The sequence below is a fragment of the Eurosta solidaginis genome, chromosome 4 (genome assembly GCF_040869045.1).
Source record: "Eurosta solidaginis isolate ZX-2024a chromosome 4, ASM4086904v1, whole genome shotgun sequence".
NCBI lineage: Eukaryota > Metazoa > Arthropoda > Insecta > Diptera > Tephritidae > Eurosta > Eurosta solidaginis.
The window spans coordinates 277,441,626-277,464,285 of NC_090322.1; the positions used below are offsets into that span (position 1 = coordinate 277,441,626).

Consider the following 22,660-nt stretch of genomic DNA (forward strand, 5'->3'; position numbering starts at 1 on the left):
TCACGTACAATCGATCGGACCTTAATCACAGCAGGGATCATCGCTCCATGTTCTATGATTTACTTAAATTGAATGAACAAGAACCATTTATTTGCATATATGTACAACATTGAGAAAGCAATATTTTTGTTTTTGAAATTTGAAATTTGAATTTAGGTTGAAAAGTATGCTCATAAAAATTCTAAATTTTTCTTTTGCACTGCCTTGCCGACAGTTTCCAGTGATTTAGGTTTTTTGTGTATTTAGGTAGCAATTTAGGCAAACTCACACACAGCCTTATTCTTCTGACCGCGGCTAATACTACTGTAAAAAATAAATATTATTTCAAAGTGAAATATAATTCTGTGATAATCCATTACTTAACGGGAGTTTTCCGTCAATTATAAAGCTACAATGCTAAAATTTTATATGGTCAACTTCGCTAGGTTGACTTAAAAACTGTATTTAACTTCTTTGAAAAAAAACGGACGTGGCCTACTAGAGCCGCTCGAATTTTTTGAAAATCTTTGCATCGACATCAAAAACGGTTTAAGATACCCGCGGGGGCGAACGAAAATACAAATACAAATACGCATACAAATTCGAGATCGATGTATTTGGAGATGAAAAAAGTACATACATTGTTCATAAAAATACAGGCTACACAGCAGTTTCAGATATTCATTAACGGGTTTTTCATATCCAGCTCAAAGTTTAAAAATGAAAAGATCCATAAAGCTACACCCCTGTCACCCGATCGAAAAATACGGCACAGAGTACAGGAAAAATCTAGAATGTTACCCGAAAGACGGAAGGTTTCAAGCCCGGGTCAAATGTCTGTCCGAACCAAATGGGCGACCTGGTGACCAATGTTCAGAGAGAGCTTATATTCTAGGCAACTTAAAAGCACCCAACGAAGGTGATAATGTTCCACCCGCTCTTTACAATAACTGCTACAGGAGCGTTTCACGGTTGGTACGGGACAAATCGTACATATTTTTTTCCTTATTTTTAGACCTTAACTCCAGTTAACTTATATTCACATGCGTATTTCAGGTACACCTGTAGGTTTAGTATATTTTCAGAAATGAACATTTTGCATTTTTTCAGCTAATGAATGAGAAGAAATAAAAAAATGGTTGCTAAGGAATTTTTGTGAACTCTTTGATTGTTTTCTTCCTTTTTTCTATACCAACTTTTTTTGTAACTTTTTTTCTCAAGCTGATACTAATTTTAAATTCTTCCTACTTAGTACGAAGTAAGGTATGATATATTTCAAATGTATTGGCATTGAAAATTAATAAGGAGAGCAGTTCGAAAATCGGCGAAAATTAAGAATTTTCCATGGAATGATCGTACTATAGACTTTGTCATTGTACTTCTAAGCCAGATTTTTATTCGCCACACGTAAGCAAAATACGTTTAAGAACTAGCGGTCGTGGCTACCAATGTGCCAGATATGAAATAAACACTCGAAAAAAACTTCCTCAGAAGGTAAACATTGGAGCGGATTTTTTGCTGTAGGCAAAGAAAAATTTTTCAATTTATTATATGAATTTTCATAATAATGAAGAAAATTTCCATGGATATAAAATAGGGGTTTCCTTTGATTTTCCCAAGGAAAAAAAATTAATTTTAGTGTAGAATTGATAGCTGTGTGACAGATTTACAGAGCTTCGGGGGCTTTTGGTGGAAAACTCTCCCCCAGTTGCCCCCGTGAATCTGCCAATGAATTGGTTCACCTTATTTGTTACCCATTGCTTAGCCGTCACGCCCTGCCAAAAGTCGTCATTGAGATCATATAACGGCATTAGGTCCATTGGAGCTTAGTATGAACCAGGAATAACGATTTGCAGGATTTTTTGCTTCTTGCGATCTGAACGTTCAATTTGGGATTGATTTCTTACAAAATGTAATGATAGAAGGTGGCGGAGGATTTGACAGCTATCATATCGACCGCCTTTAGCTCTAGTGAGCTCCCGGTTGTATTTTGGAAGTACACGAGAATGGGGGCATAAAAGGTGTCCCGTTTTTGAAATAGTACTTAAATTCATACCTTTTAAATAATCATAAAATACAGAAAGGAGTGTACGTAGCTTGATTATTGAGCAATTTTATCATAAAAATTATGAAATGAAGATTGCTTTTGCAACTTATAAACTTCTTGTGAACGCATCAATTTTGCTGGTAATACTTTAGGACGAGCAAAAATGTCGGCAGAGGTGTTGAAAGACATGTTTTAGCTCGGTATTAATAACCTGGAAGTATCTATTTTACTGATGCCAAAAGATATTTGCGAAATTAGCCGGTTTTGGAGCGGCCAGGGGTTGTTGTCCGGATTACTGATACCGAGGTATGTCTTTTGAACTCTCTCGACATTTTTGGGCGTGTAATAACAGTCTACTCCTGTCCTGGAGTATTAAAGAAAGTAGTTCTTAATATATTACATTAGGGGAAAATGTTATTGAACACACAACAGGAGGACGGACAAGGCAGCAGGTAGATACATTTGGTGGAAAATTAATTGAGGTTTTGGCTTTAGTCTTGATCCCTATCATTGAATTCGATGCTGCGGCCAACCATAGGTAGGGGGTTCAGATATATGCATGTGTTTGTGCGTATCTCTCCGCTGCTTGTATGGACATATGTGTAGACATAATGATTAATTTGTTTACGTACATACAAGTGTGGCAGCTTGCTTTATTGTTGTTGTGGCTTTATTTACTTAGTTTCAGATTAGTGATGTGAGTATCACTTAGTGTCACTAATATTCGTCACAATATGTATGCGATAGGCGGGGCAAAGAAAAGCGGGTGAGATACCCATACCGGATATTAGACGTTCTTGGCGGCATGAACGACCCGATATGGAAAAAATATGCAAAACGAAGCCTCAAGTAATGCCTTAAGGCGCCACGTTTCAAGATAAAAAGTTAAATGTATCCGTCCTCCAATCGGAACAAAATTAAAATCACCAAACCTAAGGTTCAACGCGGTCATATCAAATCGTTCTCGAGAGGATCGGGTTATTACCTTAATGTTGCTAGTTTCCGAAGCGTGCCGGATCAATATCCGTCTACACTCACGACTCATATTTCATTAAGGGATGAATTAAATTGGGAATTAATATGGACGAGAGGCTGGTGAACGTGATCACGGATGGATACAGACTGGATGGGAGGGTTGCGGTGGAGTATTCTGCCATTAGCTCGGTGTTAGTCCGAAAATTAGAATGCCCGATCACCGCAGCGTCGTCCATGTTAGGTTGATCTCTTGGCCTGGGCGAACTGAAAGTTTCCGTCAGTGGAGATTTAGCAGGGCTACTATAATTACTCATAAAACTAGTGGAGACAATACTTTTTGCCGTGTCGGGCGTTGTTGGTTTATCAGCAAAATCAAATCGGGCGACGGCTACATTATAAGTCTCAAGGCTTATAACTCCATCCTATAATCGCTACTAACGGCCCTATTCTGCAGTGGTAACAACTTTATTTTTACCGGTCATGAAATCATCTGGCAACTTTTACACCGTTTTGGTATTCTGAAGGCAAAAGTTTCCGGATAACACCGTAACCACTAAAATATGTGGTAACATCGACGTAACCACATAAAACAGCTGATGTTTACTCTGAAAAATAAATAAAGCGAAAGTGAAAATTAAATTCACGCATGCTTTGTTATGCCAAGTACAAATTTCAACAACTACAACAACAGGTGCGCTATTCTATGATATTGGACATTAAAATGTGTACTTGACACAGAAATCCTGCGGATTGTATTACTCCGGCTACGTGTTTGAACGCACAATCAGGCTGTAGCCGGAGTTGGTTCGGCCGGAGTAAATTTTTGACACACACAACTCTTAATTATATAAAAACAAGTAAGGAAGGTTAAGTTCGGGTGTAACCGAACATTACATACTCAGTTGAGAGCTATGGTGACAACATAAGGGAAAATAACCATGTAGGAAAATGAACCGAAGGAAACCCTGGAATGTGTTTGTATGACATGTCTGTCAAATGAAAGGCACTAAAGAGTATTTTATGAGGGAGTGGGCCATAGTTCCATAGGTGGACGCCTTTTCGAGATATCGCCATAAAGGTGGACCAGGGGTGACTCTAGAATGCGTTTGTACAATATGGGTATCAAAAGAAAGGTGTTAATGAGTATTTTAAAAGGGGGTGGGCCTTAGTTCTATAGGTGGACGCCTTTTCGAGGTATCGCAACTTAGACTTTGTTTGTACGATATGGGTATCAAATGAAAGGTGTGAATGAGTATTTTTAAAAGGGAGTGGGTCTTCGTTCTATAGGTGGTCGCTTTTTCGAGATATCGCCATAAAGGTGGACCAGGGGTGACTCTAGAATATGTTTGTACGATATGGGTATAAAATTAAAGGTATTAATGAGGGTTTTAAAAGGGAGTGGTGGTAGTTGTATAGGTGGTCGCCTTTTCGAGATATCGCCATAAACGTGGACCAGGGGTGACTCTAGAATGCGTTTGTACAATATGGGTATCAAACGAAAGGTGTTAATGAGTATTTTAAAAGGGAGCGGGCCTTAGTTCTATAGGTGGAAGCCGTTGCGAAATATCGCCATAAAGGTGGACCAGGGGTGACTCTAGAATGTGTTTGTGCGATATGGGTATAAAATTAAAGGTATTAATGAGGGTTTTAAAAGGGAATGGTGGTAGTTGTATAGGGGGTCGCCTTTTCGAGATATCGCCACAAAGGTGGACCAGGGGTGACTCTAGAATGCGTTTGTACAATATGGGTATCAAACGAAAGGTGTTAATGAGTATTTTAAAAGGGAGTGGGCCTTAGTTCTATAGGTGGAAGCCGTTGCGAAATATCGCCATAAAGGTGGACCAGGGGTGACTCTAGAATGTGTTTGTACGATATGGGTATAAAATTAAAGGTATTAGTGAGGGTTTTAAAAGGGAGTGATGGTAGTTGTATAGGTGGTCGCCTTTTCGAGATATCACCATAAAGGTGGACCAGGGGTGACTCTAGAATGCGTTTGTACAATATGGGTGTCAAATTAAAGGTACTAATAAGAATTTTAAAAGGGAGTTGTGGTAGTTGTATATGTGAAGGCGTTTTCGAGATTTCGACCAAAATGTGGACCAGGGTGACCCAGAACATCATCTGTCGGGTACCGCTAATTTATTTATATATGTAATACCACGAACAGTATTCCTGCCATGATTCCAAGGGCTTTCGATTTCGCCCTGCAGAACTTTTTCATTTTCTTGTACTTAATATGGTAGGTGTCACACCCATTTTACAAAGTTTTTTTCTAAAGTTATATTTTGCGTCAATAACCCAATGCAATTACCATGTTTCATCCCTTTTTTCGTATTTGGTATAGAATTATAGCATTTTTTTCATTTTTCGTAATTTTCGAAATCGAAAAAGTGGTCGTGGTCATAGTCGGATTTCGGTAATTTTTTATACGAATACAAAGTGTGTTCAGATAATTATGTGAACTGAGTTTAGTAAAGATATATCGATTTTTGCTCAAGTTATCGTGTTAACGGCCGAGCGGAAGGACAGACGATCTACTGTCTATAAAAACTGGGCGTGGCTTCAACCGATTTTGCCCTTTTTCACAGAAAACAGTTATCGTCCTAGAATCTAAGCGCCTACCAAATTTCACAAGGATTGGTAAATATTTGTTCGACTTATGGCATTAAATGTATCCTAGACAAATCAAATGAAAAAGGGCGGAGCCACGCCCATTTTGAAATTTTCTTTTATTTTTTATTTTGTTGCACCATATCATTACTGGAGTTGAATGTTGACATAATTTACTTATATACTGTAAAGATATAAAATTTTTTGTAAAAATTTCACTTTAAAAAAATTTTTTTTTTAAGTGGGCGTGGTCGTTCTCCGATTTTGCTAATTTTTATTAAGCATACATATAGTAATACAAGTAACGTTCCTGCCAAATTTCATCATGATATCTTCAACGACTGCCAAATTACAGCCTGCAAAACTTCTAAATTACCTTCTTTTAAAAGTGGGCGGTGCCACACCCATTGTCCAAAATTTTACTTATTTTCAATTCTGCGTCATAAGTTCAACCCACCTACCAAGTTTCATCGCTTTATCCGTCTTTGGTAATGAATTATCGCACTTTTTCGATTTTGCGAAATTTTCGATATCGAAAAAGTGGGCGTGGTTATAGTCCGATATCGTTCATTTTAAATACCGATCTGAGATGAGTGCCCGGGAACCTACATACCAAATTTCGTCAAGATACCTCAAAATTTACTCAAGTTATCGTGTTAACGGACGGACGGACATGGCTCAATCAAATTTTTTTTTCCATACTGATGATTTTGATATATGGAAGTCTATATCTATCTCGATTCCTTTATACCTGTACAACCAACCGTTATCCAATCAAAGTTAATATACTCTGTGAGCTCTGCCCAACTGAGTATAATAAATTTGCTTACCTCTCGCCAAGTATCAGGTGTTCCTGATGGCCCCACCATCGCACCCAGTTTGGCTGTAAGCTCCTCCCACAGCTTTTGTATTTGATATGGCGTTGTGGGACAGTTTTTACCCTGCAGGAGATCGGGATGATCCCTTCAGTACGCCCCATATAACGGGGTGGTGCGTGCATATTTTCTATAATTAAAGTAAGCAATTAATAATGAATTTAACAAAATATTTACCTAAATTTACTTACTTGTTGATTTCCATTTTGCTGTTTTCTTTTTTTGATTGCAAAAACATATGTTTTTCAATTCCACCATACACACTGGTGGAATCGCGGTTACATTGGGGGGTTACGTTTTTTTTGGTAATTTTGTTTGCCGATAATAATTTTACCGGTTACGCGCAGCATAGGGCCGTAAGCAGCGAACCAGTGGAGGGGTGTATTCTGTCAACCCACAGATCCAGGAGGTTGGTGTCGTATGTAGAAGTTCACCCACGGGGAAAACCTTATAATGGCCGTTCATTTGGAAATGACCAGAAATATTCTTTTGGGATGTTTGGTGATGTGATAAAATAAAAATCACTTTGAGAACTTTCCTATGGATTGCGTTGGCAGCTATACAAAGGGTTGATGTTACACTTTACATGTCAAACCGCGTTACGTGTGATGAGCATCTGCCACGCAAAAGGACATTCCAATGAAAACATAACACGATCCAGGAGATGCAACGTACCGATAAAGTAAATATGACCAATGGAAGTGGTCAAGCAAACGAACGCAGGCTTGGTTTCGGATTCGTGGTAGTGGAAAGAGGAGCGCGTATAACGCACATGTTAAAAAAGTTCAAAGTCTTCAAAGCGTAGCTTAAGATTCCTGAGGATGACTTCAGACTGAAGTCGAAATATTGAAAAATAAAAACAAAATAAAATACACATCGCAGTGTTTTATTTAAGAAAACCCGGCCTGAGCTCAACCAAAAAATTTCAGTTTTTCATGTTTTACCGAAAATATCAAAGTTTCTAAAATTTTGTTTAGTAAACAAAATTATTTTATCACGAATTTGAATGATAGAAAAGTCAACACAAAACGGAATTTCAGAAAAAAAGTGATGCAGTTGTATATTTTTTCAGAAAAGACGATTTGTATAGTTTTACATACATTTTTTCCTCTGAATAAAAAGGAGTTTTGTAAAGCGACCACATTCTTATTTCTGGCGTTCAAGATGGCGGCGTTAGAGCGAGAATCACATTAGACTGGGGATTTTCATCCCCCAACGCTTTTACAACAGTTTTTTGAAAAAAAAAAAAATATATATTTTTTTGGCTTTTGGGGAGTGTTTTGGTCGAAAAATTGACCCTTTTGCCATTTTTTTCGCATGCTCGAAATTTATTTGTTTGGGTATGCATAGTGGAACTTTTTTTCCTGAGCCCAAATCCTATCGAAAAATCGATGGCGCGATATCGGTTAACTTTCGTCTATACAAATCAACCCAGGTTAATGTACATATCTATGAAATACACTAGTCGACTTTAGTGTGAAGACTTAAAAACTTAATCAAATAAGATTTAATAATTTTTTATTTACATAAATTTTTTTGATTTTTTTTAGGCTCGAGCGCTATAAACACAGGATTCCATGAAGATAATATTCTCAACATCAGTGGACAAAACAAAATTAGTAGTGCCAAAAAATTAGAACATAGTGGAGCTGAGAAAGGATTCGAGTTTAAAAAAGAATTAAATACAAAAAGGAAACAAAATAAATATAAAGCTGATAATAAAAATAAATCTCCAACAAAACCTATAAATAAACATAACTACGAACTGATGAACACAAACATATTTGACGTTACAGATGGCACCACCAACATCCACACCTTCAAAAATTTAGATCGTGATTTAATAGAACATGGCGGAGAGCAGAATACAATAATTAATATTGATATATATGACGATCAAATAAGTGTTAGTAGCATACCATCGTCATCAACATCTCCACCATTAAGTTTAAATGGTTGTCTTGATAATAATCTAATGCATTTTCCAACCGGTGGCGATTGTGTTGATGATGCGAATAGTGGATTTTTCGGTGACATTGATTGTGGTGGTGGAGTTGATACAAACAGTGGTAGTGCTTTGTGAGAATTACTGAAGCGTCCTTCAAATGCAGGAGCAAATATTTTTAGTGGCAGTTCTTATTTAAGCAAGTTTTATAAAAATATTTTTAATAATTCAACATCAAAGTAGAAAATAATACTTATATATACATACACACATACATACACATTATGTTTAACGGGGTGTAATTGTAAGCGTTCATACAAATTTGACGATTAGTTGTTAAGTGAAGTAATAGTAAGCGGATGCTTCGTTGAGTCCTCGAAGGCTGAATTATCGTGTAATCTCTTTTCTGCGTGTCGCACTTAATATATCACGCATTTCATGCAACAATCAATGAAAAAGTACACACCCGAAAACATCTCCCATATGTGCTGAATCAATTTTTAGTTTTTACCACGGTACATCATATTTTACAGATTGCGAATTATTGAAATAATCAGTTAATTAGGCATAGGCGTGCGATATATTGTATATATGTATATATAGGCACATCATTGAATGAATAAAAATTCGGTTGGATGCAATGGGCTCAGCGATGGCCAAGAAACTCCGTTTACATACATTCGCATATATTAACATAGGTAGCTGATGTATTCAGATATATGTACGTATATATGTATGTATATGTATGCTTGATATACGAGTATTAAACATTTTCTAATAGCCTAGTTCGTTTAGAGTTTAATATCGAAATTTGAGATAAGAAGGTAAGATCTCGTTTAAGACCATATCGACTGCTTAGTTTAATCTTAGTACATACCTAAAGCCGACGGCAGAGTGCTTGCTATAAGCTATGCTAGGAGAGCAGCAATTTCATATATTTTACAAGCTAACCCGTTTCTGGCACTGTAAAAACTTTTACAATTTTCGATAAGAAATAATTTTCATAGAGTTCTATCTTTATATTATAGCAACGCTTATCGCCTCCACTCTGTCGTCGGCCTAATACATTTTCAGCCGAGAAAGGGGAGTTTATGGGAAAAAATCAGAGTTTGGGTTTTTATGCAACAAAGTATAAAGAAGGTCGTTTTTAGAATGACTGCCGAACATCGTTATATTCAAATCAGTTGTGGAGATGACATAAGATGAGATCTCGTGATCAAAGCCAGAAAGATCAGCAAAAATCTCACTTCCCACGGCGCGATTTATTCAATTCTAGATCATGGATATAAACTATGGAGAGCGCGACCTAGAACTGAACTTCATGATTTTTGACCTCAAATATTTAAAAAAAAATATAAATTCAGCTAATGACGATGAAGTTTATCTGCATATTATCATGCATTAACCTTTACTTAATTCAGTTGTACATAAATGCACTCAAATTAACGGCAATTGCGAATTGAAGCGATTTGTAATAGCAATGCAATTTATGTACATATATGGTGTGTTTACTCCTAAATTATGCTGAAAAAAGTCCATTATTGTGCCATCTCGCCCGTTTCTCTGTCATACAAATAAGATTTTGTGTTAATTTTGAGGATATTCATTGAAAGCCCTAGCTGATGCATAAAAAAGTTTTCTTATCTCAAATTCCCTTTTTTTGCCAAAAATTACTGGGCTACACGAGTCGAGCAATCATGCATACGTATATATATATATATATATATATATATATATATATATGTATACATACATACATAGAGCGCAATTGCGTTATTGTAATCATCATTCCAAACAGAGCTGGGCAATAAGGTCAAAATCCAAATCTGAGGACTCCTCAATTTAGCTGAGACTATAATTACAACAATCGTAATTCGATCTTATTAATATTACGAATACTGTAATTGTAATCGGCCCAGCTCGGACTTCAAAAATTGTCTATAAACTAATGATTTTTACAGCTTATTAAAGAAGTACGAGTACATAAAAATATTTACTTATATTTATAATTATAGATATAGGTATGAACATATGTTTCAATAGGTTAACTGTTAAGGTACGATGTGATTTTTGAACGCATGACCAAAATCTATATATGTATATAAATATCCGTTTCCAGCTAGATTGTTTAATTATAATTTGTTATAAATTAAATTGCTATATTTCTTAAATCGGAGTATGAAGTTTTATGCGAAAAGCGTTACGAAGAAGCTGAGCGCAAAAAATTAATACTAGCATAAAAATGATTGTCATCGTTTACGGAAGAAACGCCGTTAGTTATAGGTGGCACTTCGCAAATCCCGTTTTCCGACAATCGACATATTTTCCAGTCGACTAGGGATGCCGGCAGCACATTTCTTTTGTCCAATATTGCTTCATAATATTCGCAATTTTCGCAGTTAATCGAAGCGACACATAGATCACATAGACACAGACATCTGATTGAAGACGCCTCACCTCCCAGGGACTTAAGAAGTATTCTCCGCAAGCATTACGGGGAAATACGCCACCTGAAAACTCAGCCGTATGTAGAAGAACACAAAAAGGTCCACAATGATATCAAAAAAGGCGTCGGATCTCTAGGCCAGGAATTGCCTGGCGAACTCCGTTCTTGAAATTGGGTACTCTGAACTCGCAGAAGAGGAAAGCAATCTATCTAGGGAGACGCACGTCACTCTAGCTCAACTTCGATCTGGATACTGTAACAGGTTAAGTTCTTACCTTTTTATTTTCTCTTTCTTAAAAAGCAATTCCACTCAAAATATCCTCACTAATATACATAATTTTAAAGTACATAATGGGTAGAGTGCTTGAATAACATGCCTGAAATTTCAAGATCTATACAAAGTCACACATTATATTTTCCCTAAAATGGAATATATTAACGTTTCCATTAATTTCCGTTCTTGCGGAAGAGACAAGTGGTCTCTTCAGTTTGATAGTCTAGGCTATTCAAACCGAGTATGATTTTTAAAAATGTTCAAAATTGCAGTGCAGAGTAATTGATTCGTAAACGCTAAAACAATTTAAAACATAAGTACAAATTTTTAGTTGAAAAAGATGTTGAATTTTATCGCAAATAGTTTCTTTTTATTATTTTATTCTACATATTATAAACCTAAAGCTAAATTACACTGTGTGACGTTAAAACTATTAGGGATATAGTTCCGAATTACCGGAATCTGGGTAACAGATGAAATATTATAACCGGTTTCGATTATCAAGAAGGACCTTTTTCGAAGTTTTCTTTTTCTAAAATCGCGAAATTCAATAAAGAGCAAGCCTCTAGAGATTTCATGTGATGGAGCTAAAGTTTTATTGTCTTCTTCTTAAATCGTTGGTTGTTCCAGCGGAAAGGCTCCCGATAATACTTTCTTAGCTGGAACATCATCTTTCATTCGCATAACATGGCCTTGTCAGGGTAGCCGCTGTTTTATTTCGCTGGAATATCTATGTCTGAGTAAAGCTCGTGCAGCTCATCATTAAACCTTCTTCGTACTCGCCGTCGCCAACGCGTAGAGGTCCGTAAACTTTTCTCTAGAACACTTCCAAAACCGCATTATCTGAGTTTTTCATGGTCCATGCTTTTGCACCATATAGTAGAACGGGTACGATAACTGACGATTTTCGTTTGTCGAAATAGGACTTCATTTTTCAACTGCCTACCTAGTCCAAGGTAGCATTTATTGGCAACAGTGATTCTTCGCTGGATTTCAAAAGCTTATGTGGTTTTTTGTGTTAATGCTGGCTCCCAAATAAACGACGTATTTTACAATTTCAAAAGTATGGCTGCCGTGGCGTTGTTGCAAAGGCGCAAAAGCGCTGATTCTTTGCTTGATGACAGTTGGTACTTCGTTTTGTCCTCATTTACAGTCAAACTTTTTGACTGAACTGATAGTGTTCCTCAACGCCATTTTGCACAGCTGTATAAGTTTTGCGGGGAAACCAGATTCAGATATAGCGGTACGTAGGCAGCTCCTTCTTTTGCTGTCTAAGTTGGCTTTAAAATCGACGAAGAGGGTATGTGTGTCAACTCTTTTTTTATATCTTGGGCCGTGGCAATACCGTTTGAATTGTTGAGACTGAAAACATCGTTCTTTTGATTTTTGTAGCATAAACCAAAATAAGGGCCGTTTATTTTCTGTATGTAAGCCTGACGAAGTATATTTATTTTATTTTTTCGGTCACACGGTGTTATTAACAAAAATAATCAAAAATGTGATTTCAATATGTTTTTCTAACTAAATAATGAATAAATAACTTGTATAGGTATAAATAAGAAAGTCAACTAATTATATAAGACCTTTATTGTTTAAAATGGTATTTTAGTAAGTTTCTTTAATCATGATTATGGTTTGGACTTTTCTATAGCATATTGCGAAAACTGCTATAGACCGGTAAGTAGATTACTTATCTATATCTCGACTGTCTGTTTTGACCCAGTCCGTCTCGGAAAATTTATGATTCAAAAATACTCCTCATCAGAATATGCATGAATTACAGTAGCCGAGGTATGATAATCATCCATACAGCGACTAAAAGTTTAGTGAGTTTATTTGCATGATTGAAGATGTTATGTCAAAAAAATGGGACAAAATATCTTCATTCATGTAAAGTTTGAATATGTGTTATGAAGAGTTAAGGCCGAAAAACCCGTATTCGGTACGGTTAAATTTTGTGTTTGGTGGATTGGGTCCGTTAAAATGTTTGTATTTGTTTTTTTTTTATATACTTAAGTTTCTGTGTAAAGGGGGGTATCTTTATTGTTCAATGCATGAAAACTTTTTTAAAGCAATTTTTATACTTTAATATTAACGCGACATCTGATAATATAAGGGGACAGCTGTTTCGGTTATACCTTGTAAATCTCTTCAAAGCCATTTCTCCCGTCACTTCTGCAATGATCGATCTGTTGACAAACAGACTTGACCAAAGCCAAGTCGAGTATGTTTATCAACAGTTGGATCATTGCAAGAGTTCGTTTTCCCATGCCTCTCTCGAGACAGTTACTTGGTATAATCGAAACAGCTGTTGCCTTATTCATCCTAATGTCGCGGCGTGGTTAAATTTTTCCAAAATTGTTAATATTTATGACCCGGCCTATGAAAAGGTGGTTTATGACTCAAAAAAGAAATTATGAGAAACAGCTGTTAAAGATAAACAATGCGTTTCTTCAGTTTCTTAGTAGCAGAAGTGTTTTTTGAGTCATAAGCCACCTTTTCATAGGCCGGGTCACATTTAAGCTTCTTTTCCTGTTTTTGAAAGATACATATATGTACATAAATAAATCAAAATTTTGCTCAAGCTGCTAACAGATTTTGTTGTAGTTTTACATTATATTAAAAAATGAATTTTAGATTTTATATCACATCAAATGTACAACAAATTACGTATTTTGTATGTCACACAGGGTGCAGGGTTGCGTAAAATCTATTAATCTATTAAATAATTGTGCTTTGTTGGTCCAAGAATAATAATACACTTCAGATATATAAGTAAATAATAACAACTAATTAAAAAAGAAACAAACAAATATTGCATTCTTCATTCGAGTAATTTATTCGTCTTTGAAATAATACATTTTCGAAAATTTTCTTGGAATTGGTTTAAAAAAATATTTGGTCTACACTAATGTATGTAGGTAGAGTATAAAAAATAAGTTGATCTATTTGCATTTATCTGATTTGTGATATTGCACTTTTGTATTTTCGTCAGCTAAATAACTAAACATACATATGTACGTATATAGATTGTATATGTTAAAAAACCATATGGAATAACTTCCGGGGACAAGTAAGGAAGCAACTTTCAACAGCATATAATACTTTAGTTTGCTATTTAGTATTTGGGACGTACTCTGCAGTTTGTCTCATATACATATATTAATATTTATTCACAAAATATGAATGTTTTTAATGCGAAATGCAGATTCATGAAATGAACAACTGTAATATCTTATGGGGATTTGAAGTCAATTTCAGTTTTGAAAACTCATCAGTGCTGGCATTAAAAAATTGATTCTAATCCACTTTGTAGAGAAGAAATTTAAAAGAAAACATAGAGAATTTCTTATGGGCCAAATCTGAAGCAACGATGATTTTAGTTACTTGAATTGACTTTTTCCCATAAATAACCAAATGCAAGAACGACACATAGTATTAATGAAAAAAAAAAATATATATATATATATATATACATATATATCAATCAGTCGTCGTGCCGTGATATTAAATTTTTTATATGGACTGTATGTGTATGCAGGATAAAAATATAGAAGGACTTATACATAGATATACTTAAAAGCATACATATATAATTTTACAACGTACAATATTCATACATATGTATTTTCCTTTAAAAAAATAAAAAAAATATTGCTATACATGCATGTTTCAATGTGTTTATCAAAATTATTTCAAAGATGCAGCGTAGGAAGGAGTGAAAATTTTGCGACGATACCGCATACTTGTCTTCTGAGGATTTAAAAAAAAGAGAGAACAATTTCTAATACTATTAATTAATTAGGAAATGGGCTGTCTAAAACCATTAAGGTATAATATATAGCAAATCACAACGAAATTTTCTGATAAATTTTTTGGTGGACAATCAACATGTCCGTGCATACCGTCACGGGAAACTTACCACATTCAAGTTGAGTAGGATAATAGTTGGGTAGTACCCAATAAACATTTGAGGTTGAGTTACATTAGTTCTGAAGTTGATAACTAGCATACTTTTCAAACCTCAAGTGTTGTTTCTCAACTATGGCCCAACTTGGGAATCATAGCGTTCAAAACAAAAAGGGCATATTTTCATGTGGCAAAAAATGTCGTTTCTCAAGTTGAGAAAAAAATATTTCCTAACATGTACGCAAATTTGATTCTCAATTGGACTCGAATGTAAGATTCCAATACTGCAGCATTTTCATATAAACTAAATAAAACATGTATAAAGTATTTTTAGTTTACAACGCTTCATTAACCGCTTGGTTGTTTTTGTTGGCTTTGGTGGTGTCTCCTTACGACGTTAGAGTTATAAAATGAAACAGCTGCGGATTTGAAACTTAGGAAAATTACAAAATTTTTTATCAATCGTAAACAAAATTGTTAAAAAAAGTATTTAGTTATGAAAAAAGGTCGCATATTTTAAGGCTTAGAATCAGTGCTGCTCAAAATTTTTTATATGGAAGTGCGAATCACAATACATGTACAAAATTGTATGTGAACTGAAACTTTTTGTATTTAAAAAATTTTAGTTGTTAGAGGTCGGAAAAAGTTGAATATTTGGTTTCAATTTACAAAATGTTTGCTTAAAATATTACGTAAATAGTTATATCATCAACATAAAAGAGCCAATAAATTTAATTCTGAAAGTAGCGAAAAATTACATTAACCTCTAGCCGTAGTTTTTATATACCGTCGGAATTTGGGTTTCAGTAATCATACTAAAAGTGAATGTAGAGATTTCCGCGAATGTTGCATTGGAAATTGAATTTTAAAACTTTTGAAATGCTAATTAAGAAGGCTCCGCGTGGCTTGTTTAAATTTGTGTTCAAATTTACCTACATATATTAGCAACAGAGATTACTAAGGTGCTGAAATACCACCTGAATTTAATAAAATGTTAAACAAGTAAATAGCAGGCATGGTTACTTTACGGTTCCTCCAACTTCCAGTTAAAAAATGTCTCATAACCAAGAAATATAATAAATATACCGAATTGAAATACAGTCACAGAAACTATCCCGTAAGGAGAATCTCTAGTTCAAAATAAGTGCATTTCTACTGCATTCTGAGCCACTTATAGTTCGCCATCTATCTCTTTTACATGTTTTTAACTGGCGAATTTAACATGGCGATGTCCTAGGCGGTGGAAATTGTCCCCGCTGCTTTAATTTTAAGAGGTGTCACTCGATACTTTGTTGTTGCCAAAGCAACCCTGTCATGTCGAATGTGATTCTCAAGGAAGTTTTGTTTAGTTTTTTTTAATTGAATCCTATATAGTTATGCGGTAAAGTGACTTTGCATAATTACGATTTTTGGAAAGAGAATTAATTAATTAATTTAATACAATCAATAAAATAAACACAAATACCCCACGAAAATATATAGAAGGCGTTTTTATAAATACATCTGATAAAAAACACCAACGACTACCTTGAGAAAACATCGAGTAATTTGCTTTGGCAACAACAAAAGTATCGAGTGACGCCACTTGACAAATATATACTCTTTGCTTTTTCGATAGTTACGTACTGGTGGAATAGTGTTGAGAAAGAGGCATACTCATATGTAGCCGCAGCTCGTTAAAGCTAGTAGCAGTTTTTTTGTCGTTTTTATAACTGAAAATCTAGCTATTAACGAACTAATACTTATTTGGCACTCTAGGTCTAGTTCTGAACCAGAATTGTTTTTCACTAGTTGCTGACTTCCCTTGAGGGTAATTAACTGATCTATATATATAAAAAGAAGTGTACATTTTGATTGTCACTCCATAACTCGAGAACGGATAGAAAGATTGCCATGAAATTTTTAGGAAAGATACAGGAAGGAGAGATGATGGTTAGTTGATTTTGAAATCCCAAATCGGTTTAGCCATTCTTGATTTATGATTTTTTTTAGAAAAAATTCAAATATATATATAAAAGAAAGTGGTGTTAGTTACACTACGCATAACTCAAGAACGGATGAACCAATTTGGCTGAAAATTGGTGGAAAGGTAGCTCAGAACCAGGGAACGGACATGGGATACTTTTTATCCCGTTCTGGCTAGGGTCTTGAGATCAAAACGTGGACCTGGGTAATCTGGGATATGTTTGTAGAGTATGGGTGTCAAATGGAAGCTGTTTATGAGTACTTTGATACTGGGTATTTTTCGTACCCCTGGGTGACTAGGGTCTCGAGATATAGGCCAAAACGTGGACCCGGGCACTCCTAGAATGTGTTTATACAATAAGGATATCAAAAGAAAGCTGTTGAGTGCTTTAGTACAGGGTAGTTTTCATACCTATTAGTGACTAGGGTTTCGAGATATAGGCAGAAACGTGGATAAGGGTAACACTAGGATGTGTTTTTAAATTATGGATATCAAATTGAAGCTGTTGATGTGTGCTTTAGTACAGAGTAAGTTTTATGCTGCTGGGTGACTAGGGTCTAGAGATATAGGCCAAAACGTGGACCCGGATACACCTAGAATGTGTTTTTACTTTATGGGTATCAAATTGAAGCTGTTGATGTATGCTTTAGTACAGAGTAAGTTGTACACCGCTGGGTGACTAGGATCTCGAGATATAGGCCAAAACATGGACCCGGATAGCCCTAGAATGTGTGTGTATTATGGATATCAAATGAAAGCTGTTGCTGAGAGCTTTAAAGTAATTTTCATTGTGATATTCGATTTAGTCGCATAAACCTGGCAAAACTGATAAATATGCATGCGAAGCCGAAATAAAGACATGAATTAATAATACCCACATACCTATTTACATACGTCCTATTCGATTTGCCTGAAATTTGGTATATAAATTTGCCTATATTAGTATTTACGATGCTTTTTCCGGGAAGTAGAGCAGAGACGGACTGGGACTGTGATTAGGACTACGACTGGGACTGAGGCTGAGACTGTGACTCGGAGTGGGACTGGGACTGAGACTCGGAATGGGACTGGAACAAAATACATACCACCAAGAATGAGAAAAACTTGAGAGAAGAGAAAAGAGAGAAGGAAAAGACTGAGAAAGAGATAGAATGAGACGAAGATGGTGATAGATGAAGCGAAAAATACGGAGGGAGGAGTGAATACAAAGATTAGGAAAAAGTGTAGACGGGCGAGGGCAAAGTTAGACGGAAAAAGCTTATTAAAATGTATGCAGATAGACCAAAAATTTAGGGCAGAACAACGTCTGCCGGTTCTGCTAGTATCATATAAAGTTAGAATAGGCTCCTCTTGTTTTGGTACAGTTTTGCTTACATTCTTTGGTCATATGCACCATATATTTCAGCTCCGCGGTCAATTATCTATTTTAATTTTATTTATGAATCAATTTTGATTACACATTTTTTTCAGTGCTATAATATTTTTGAATAATTTTTAGTTGTTAGTGTAAATTTTTTTATCATACACAAGTGCCTGAGCTTCATACGGGAGTGCTTTTGTATGTTTGAGTGTTGATGTATCAAATCAAATAAAAAAGGGTATGATCAGCTGTCCCATGCTGCCACCTTGTATCATTTCGCCATGAGCATTTCCATATGATTCGAAATTATATGTGAGGGCATATGAACAATTTTTTTTATATTCAAAGTGTGAATTTGAATCTGTGCCTATGATTCAGGGCAAAACAAAAACAGCAGTGCTACAAGTGTATAGGGGTTGAGCAGCTCTGCTTAGAATTAATGAACAAAAGCGTAATTTACACTTTTAATATAATGCTTTAAAATGTGTGTAACACTTAAAACCCACAAGTGTCACGCGAAAAAAATTATTTTGGGCAACACGCTTAAATTACTACACTCTGCAAAAATAATGTTTTATATATTCTTTCCACAAAATCCTGTGAGTAAAAATACTGCGATTCCTCTTATTTGCAACCTTCTGCTAACGTTCGAATCACTAAACTGTTGAATAAATAACTCCACTTTTCAATAATGCAAAATGGCCTTTATTAAAGTACTTCACAATAACACTTATATTGCTCGCCAGATAGCGTCTTAAATCAAACTGATTGTCGTGCCTCTACTGTTGCTGCCTTTTATACTGTCTGGTTTCCTTGTTGCACATTTCTAGGATTTTCTATTCTAGAATTTACTAGTTAGTTATCAGCTATGAAATTATCAGATATAACTACGTTTATAGCTTCTCGTATGCGCGTGTATATGTGAGTTATACTTGCACAAATTATTCAGGGCTGTCATGTAATCCAATTGCTGTCGGAATCGAATTTAAAAACGACAAAAAAATAACTTTGGTGTCATGAAATCCAATGTTATCGGTTTAATGTTCGAATCGGAATTAGTGTCGGTTTTAGGTGTCACAGAATCCAATAATATCGGTTTTGCTATCGGAAACAAACCAATCAGTTCAATGCCATTGGATTTAATTTTTTCTCTTGCAGTTGAATATTTTCTAAAAATGTAAGTAAATAAAGGTTTATTTTATAAAAATAAATGTAAATTTACATATATTTTCATTCTTAATAGGGGAAAGCATAAAAATTCAATGCAAAACAGTATTTTTATTGAATTTATGGAAAAATATCCAGATATTGCGAAGGGCTTCACGAAGCGGGATAAGCCAACTGTTGACGATCTTTGGCAACAGTTAGTTACGTCGCTAAACAGTGCCGGTCCACCACAAAAGGATGTGAATGGATGGAGAAAGGTAAAACATAGTTGGTACTTAAACGTAATATAACTTTAAATTGCTCCGTTTCCTGTATACTTACAGACATGGACTGAGTGGAAAAGCGACATAAAAAGAAAGCTCGCACAAATTCAAACCGAGTCCCGAGCAACTGGTGGAGGACCCTTCACCAAGCACCAACTTTCTCAAACGGAAGAGACAATAGTGCGCATTTGTGGCATGACAAAGTCTGTGGAAGGTGTAGCTGGCAATGAACTTGGCCTCAACGAAAGTGACGATGAATTACCATCCACGTCTACGAAGCGGCCAATGTCTCCAGTTACCAGCACTCCAAAAGGCAACGGACTGAAAGTACGGGGGAGCGTTTAAAAAAATTTTTAGATGAAGACAACGAGAGAAAGCTCGAAATAAATGAGAAATTGGACGAGCTTATAAAAATTGAAAAGGAAAATGCCAGCAGCATCAGGCGAGTCTACAGAGCCATAGAAAAAGGCAACGAATCTGTGGCTAACTCTGTAACTGCGCTGAAGGATTAACTTGTCCGTAATAATGCAGGTATTTTGCGGGCGTTGCAGGAAAAAAATGAGATAAAAAAGCAGCAACTCGAACTCAAGCTCCAAAAGTTTGATTACGAAAAACAGAAAAAGAAATAACGTCCCATTTTCCAAAATGTTGGTTGTGATTGTAGTACCTTAAAATGTGCCTTATTCGTACCTTATTAAATTAAATGTATTACCTCTTAAATATTACCTTATTTAATCAATTAGAAAGCGTTGAATGGATGTTATTTTAGTTTTAATGAATATATATTTGGTTTTGTTTTAGTTAATATATATACTACTTATATATCCATTTTTCTTTTAAATAAAGAAATAAAATTTTGTTTAAACATGCATATGTACCCATCAAGCATTGCATATTTTTACTATAAACTGTTCGCTATTTCATCCCTGATTCTTTTGCCTTCACTCTGCAGTGTAGCGCTAGGTGGAGATTCAACATTTTCCTAGTTATTATTTGATGGTAAAGTAATGCTCTCTTCGTTATATTCCACGTTGTACCTTCTGCAGATGTTATGAAGCGCACAACAGACGTTTACAATTTTCACCACTTTTTCTGGCCTGTAGTGCAAGGTGCCTAATAAGCATCGAAATCTGCTTTTTAGCACTCCTATTGTTCGCTCTACAATATTTCGACCTGATGAATGCGCCAAATTAAATTTATATTCTTTGGAGTTGTAGCTTGGATCTCTGTATGGTGTTAATAAAAAAGGTTCTATGCCATATCCACTATCTCCTAACAATTTAGATGTCCGGTCACCTGACTCATACTTCCTAAGGAAATGTCTTCTGGCCCTACTAACGTTCCATACGAAAGAGTCATGGCTAGAGTCGGGATACCGAGCATCGACCGTTCGAATTTTCATGTCAGCATCACAAATCTAAATGCAGGTACTTGTACAATCCAGTTTTATAAGCAAAATAAAATTAATATTAAAGACTACTTACAATCATGGCATTCATACTGAAGTATCCCTTTCGATTATAGAATAAATGTTCGTCAGTACTCGGCTTGATGATTTTTATATGTGTCCCGTCAATACAACCAATTATGGGGGGAATTTTGTACTTTGTATAAAAATAGTCCCTTGATCTGCGTTGTTCGGGTTCGTCCATTTCTAAATTCACCCACTGTGGGCAAACTAACTGATTCATAACGTTGAGCACATCATCTAAAATCGTTGACACCGTGCTTCTAGCTACACTTATGCTAGAATCCTTGCCAACTGATGTTTGATATGATCCTTCAGCTAAAAATCGTAACGTAGCTGCTAGTTGTAGCACTGGCAGAACTTTCAAACGAGTTAAGTGTCCTTCAATGGTGTTCAATACCATTCGGAAAGCCTCTTTGTTTATGCGATAGTATGCAACGAAACTGCAAGTACACTATAAATATTTCGAAACGCACATTAAGGAATATTTTTACTTACGCTGTCTCTGGCAGCTCCAATGGATTGCTGCGATCTCTCAAAATTTTTCTTTTGACCTTCTCACAACTTTCACCTTCCAATAACATAAATGCTACAACTGCTGATGCCATTTTGATGTCAATAAATTTGCTTATTTCTCTTTAGATAGACAAAACAATTATTTTATAAAATTTTGCCAAAAAAAAATTAACATCAAAATTGCCGGTGTACCGATAAAACTGCAAAACAGCTGATTCGAACATCGCTTTTATTTACATTCGAAAAGAGCAAAACCAATACGGTTTTATGACACCAATTTAAATCAATATTGGTTTGCAATTCCTACAAAACTCAAAACCGACTTGGCTTCCATGACAGCCCTGATTGCCTTCTTTTGTGAGCATCAAAGATAAGATATATGCATGTGTTTGTGCGTCTCTTCTCCGCTGCTCGTATGGACATATGGGTAGACATAATGATTGATTTGTTGATGTGCATACGAGTCTCTGCTTAGTATCGGCTTAGAGATGATAGTACCCCCTAGTGTTGCTATTATTCGTCACAATATGTTATGAATATATGTATCTTAAAGGTGGGTGGTTAATCCATCATAATAAATCATGTAAAGTGCTGTCGCTGAGATATCGGCGAAAAAATGTTTCTTTTTGTAAGAAATTTTGCAAAACTGTATTAGAATTGCTTAAGTTTCAAATTATATCTCATATCACCTTATGGAAGATTAAACTGTCCTAGTCAGTGTTATAAGTTTATCAGTCATTCCATCCCTTCAATTTGATTTCGCCTTGGTTTTGACATCAGTCTGCCTGATATTTTCTCCATCCCATAACAACAAATAACACGTGATTGATAAATAAATTTTTTATTTCAAATGTTTACAC

At 35.5% G+C, this 22,660-nt stretch overlaps 2 protein-coding genes across 2 annotated transcripts; one reads left to right on the top strand and one right to left on the bottom strand.

Moving 5' to 3' along the window:
• Positions 1 to 19,469: 19,469 nt before the first annotated feature.
• On the top strand, positions 19,470 to 20,678 carry LOC137249575 (uncharacterized). The gene is made up of 3 exons (XM_067781206.1): positions 19,470 to 19,563; positions 19,630 to 19,810; positions 19,877 to 20,678. Exons 1-3 carry the CDS (start codon positions 19,514 to 19,516, stop codon positions 20,159 to 20,161), a joined length of 516 nt encoding a protein of 171 aa, XP_067637307.1. The 5' UTR covers positions 19,470 to 19,513; the 3' UTR covers positions 20,162 to 20,678.
• Positions 20,613 to 22,188, bottom strand: LOC137249574 (putative nuclease HARBI1). Its single transcript, XM_067781205.1, has 4 exons — positions 21,993 to 22,188; positions 21,783 to 21,920; positions 21,301 to 21,727; positions 20,613 to 21,233 (listed from the first exon to the last, which is right to left on the bottom strand). The coding sequence occupies exons 1-4, from the start codon at positions 22,022 to 22,024 to the stop codon at positions 20,799 to 20,801; spliced, it is 1,032 nt and encodes a 343-aa protein (XP_067637306.1). The 5' UTR covers positions 22,025 to 22,188; the 3' UTR covers positions 20,613 to 20,798.
• Between the last annotated feature and the right edge of the window lie 472 nt (positions 22,189 to 22,660).

Bases quoted from the DNA above. Each gene is read 5' to 3' on its own strand.
- LOC137249574 (XM_067781205.1), bottom strand. From the start codon at position 22,024: ATGTTCGAATCAGCTGTTTTGCAGTTTTATCG. The intron at 21,728-21,782 runs GTAAGTAAAAAT...GTGTACTTGCAG, and splicing joins TTGGAGCTGCCAGAGACAGC to TTTCGTTGCATACTATCGCA. The intron at 21,234-21,300 runs GTAAGTAGTCTT...ACCTGCATTTAG, and splicing joins TCAGTATGAATGCCATGATT to ATTTGTGATGCTGACATGAA.
- LOC137249575 (XM_067781206.1), top strand. From the start codon at position 19,514: ATGCCATTGGATTTAATTTTTTCTCTTGCAGTTGAATATTTTCTAAAA. The intron at 19,564-19,629 runs GTAAGTAAATAA...CATTCTTAATAG, and splicing joins GTTGAATATTTTCTAAAAAT to GGGAAAGCATAAAAATTCAA. The intron at 19,811-19,876 runs GTAAAACATAGT...GTATACTTACAG, and splicing joins ATGTGAATGGATGGAGAAAG to ACATGGACTGAGTGGAAAAG.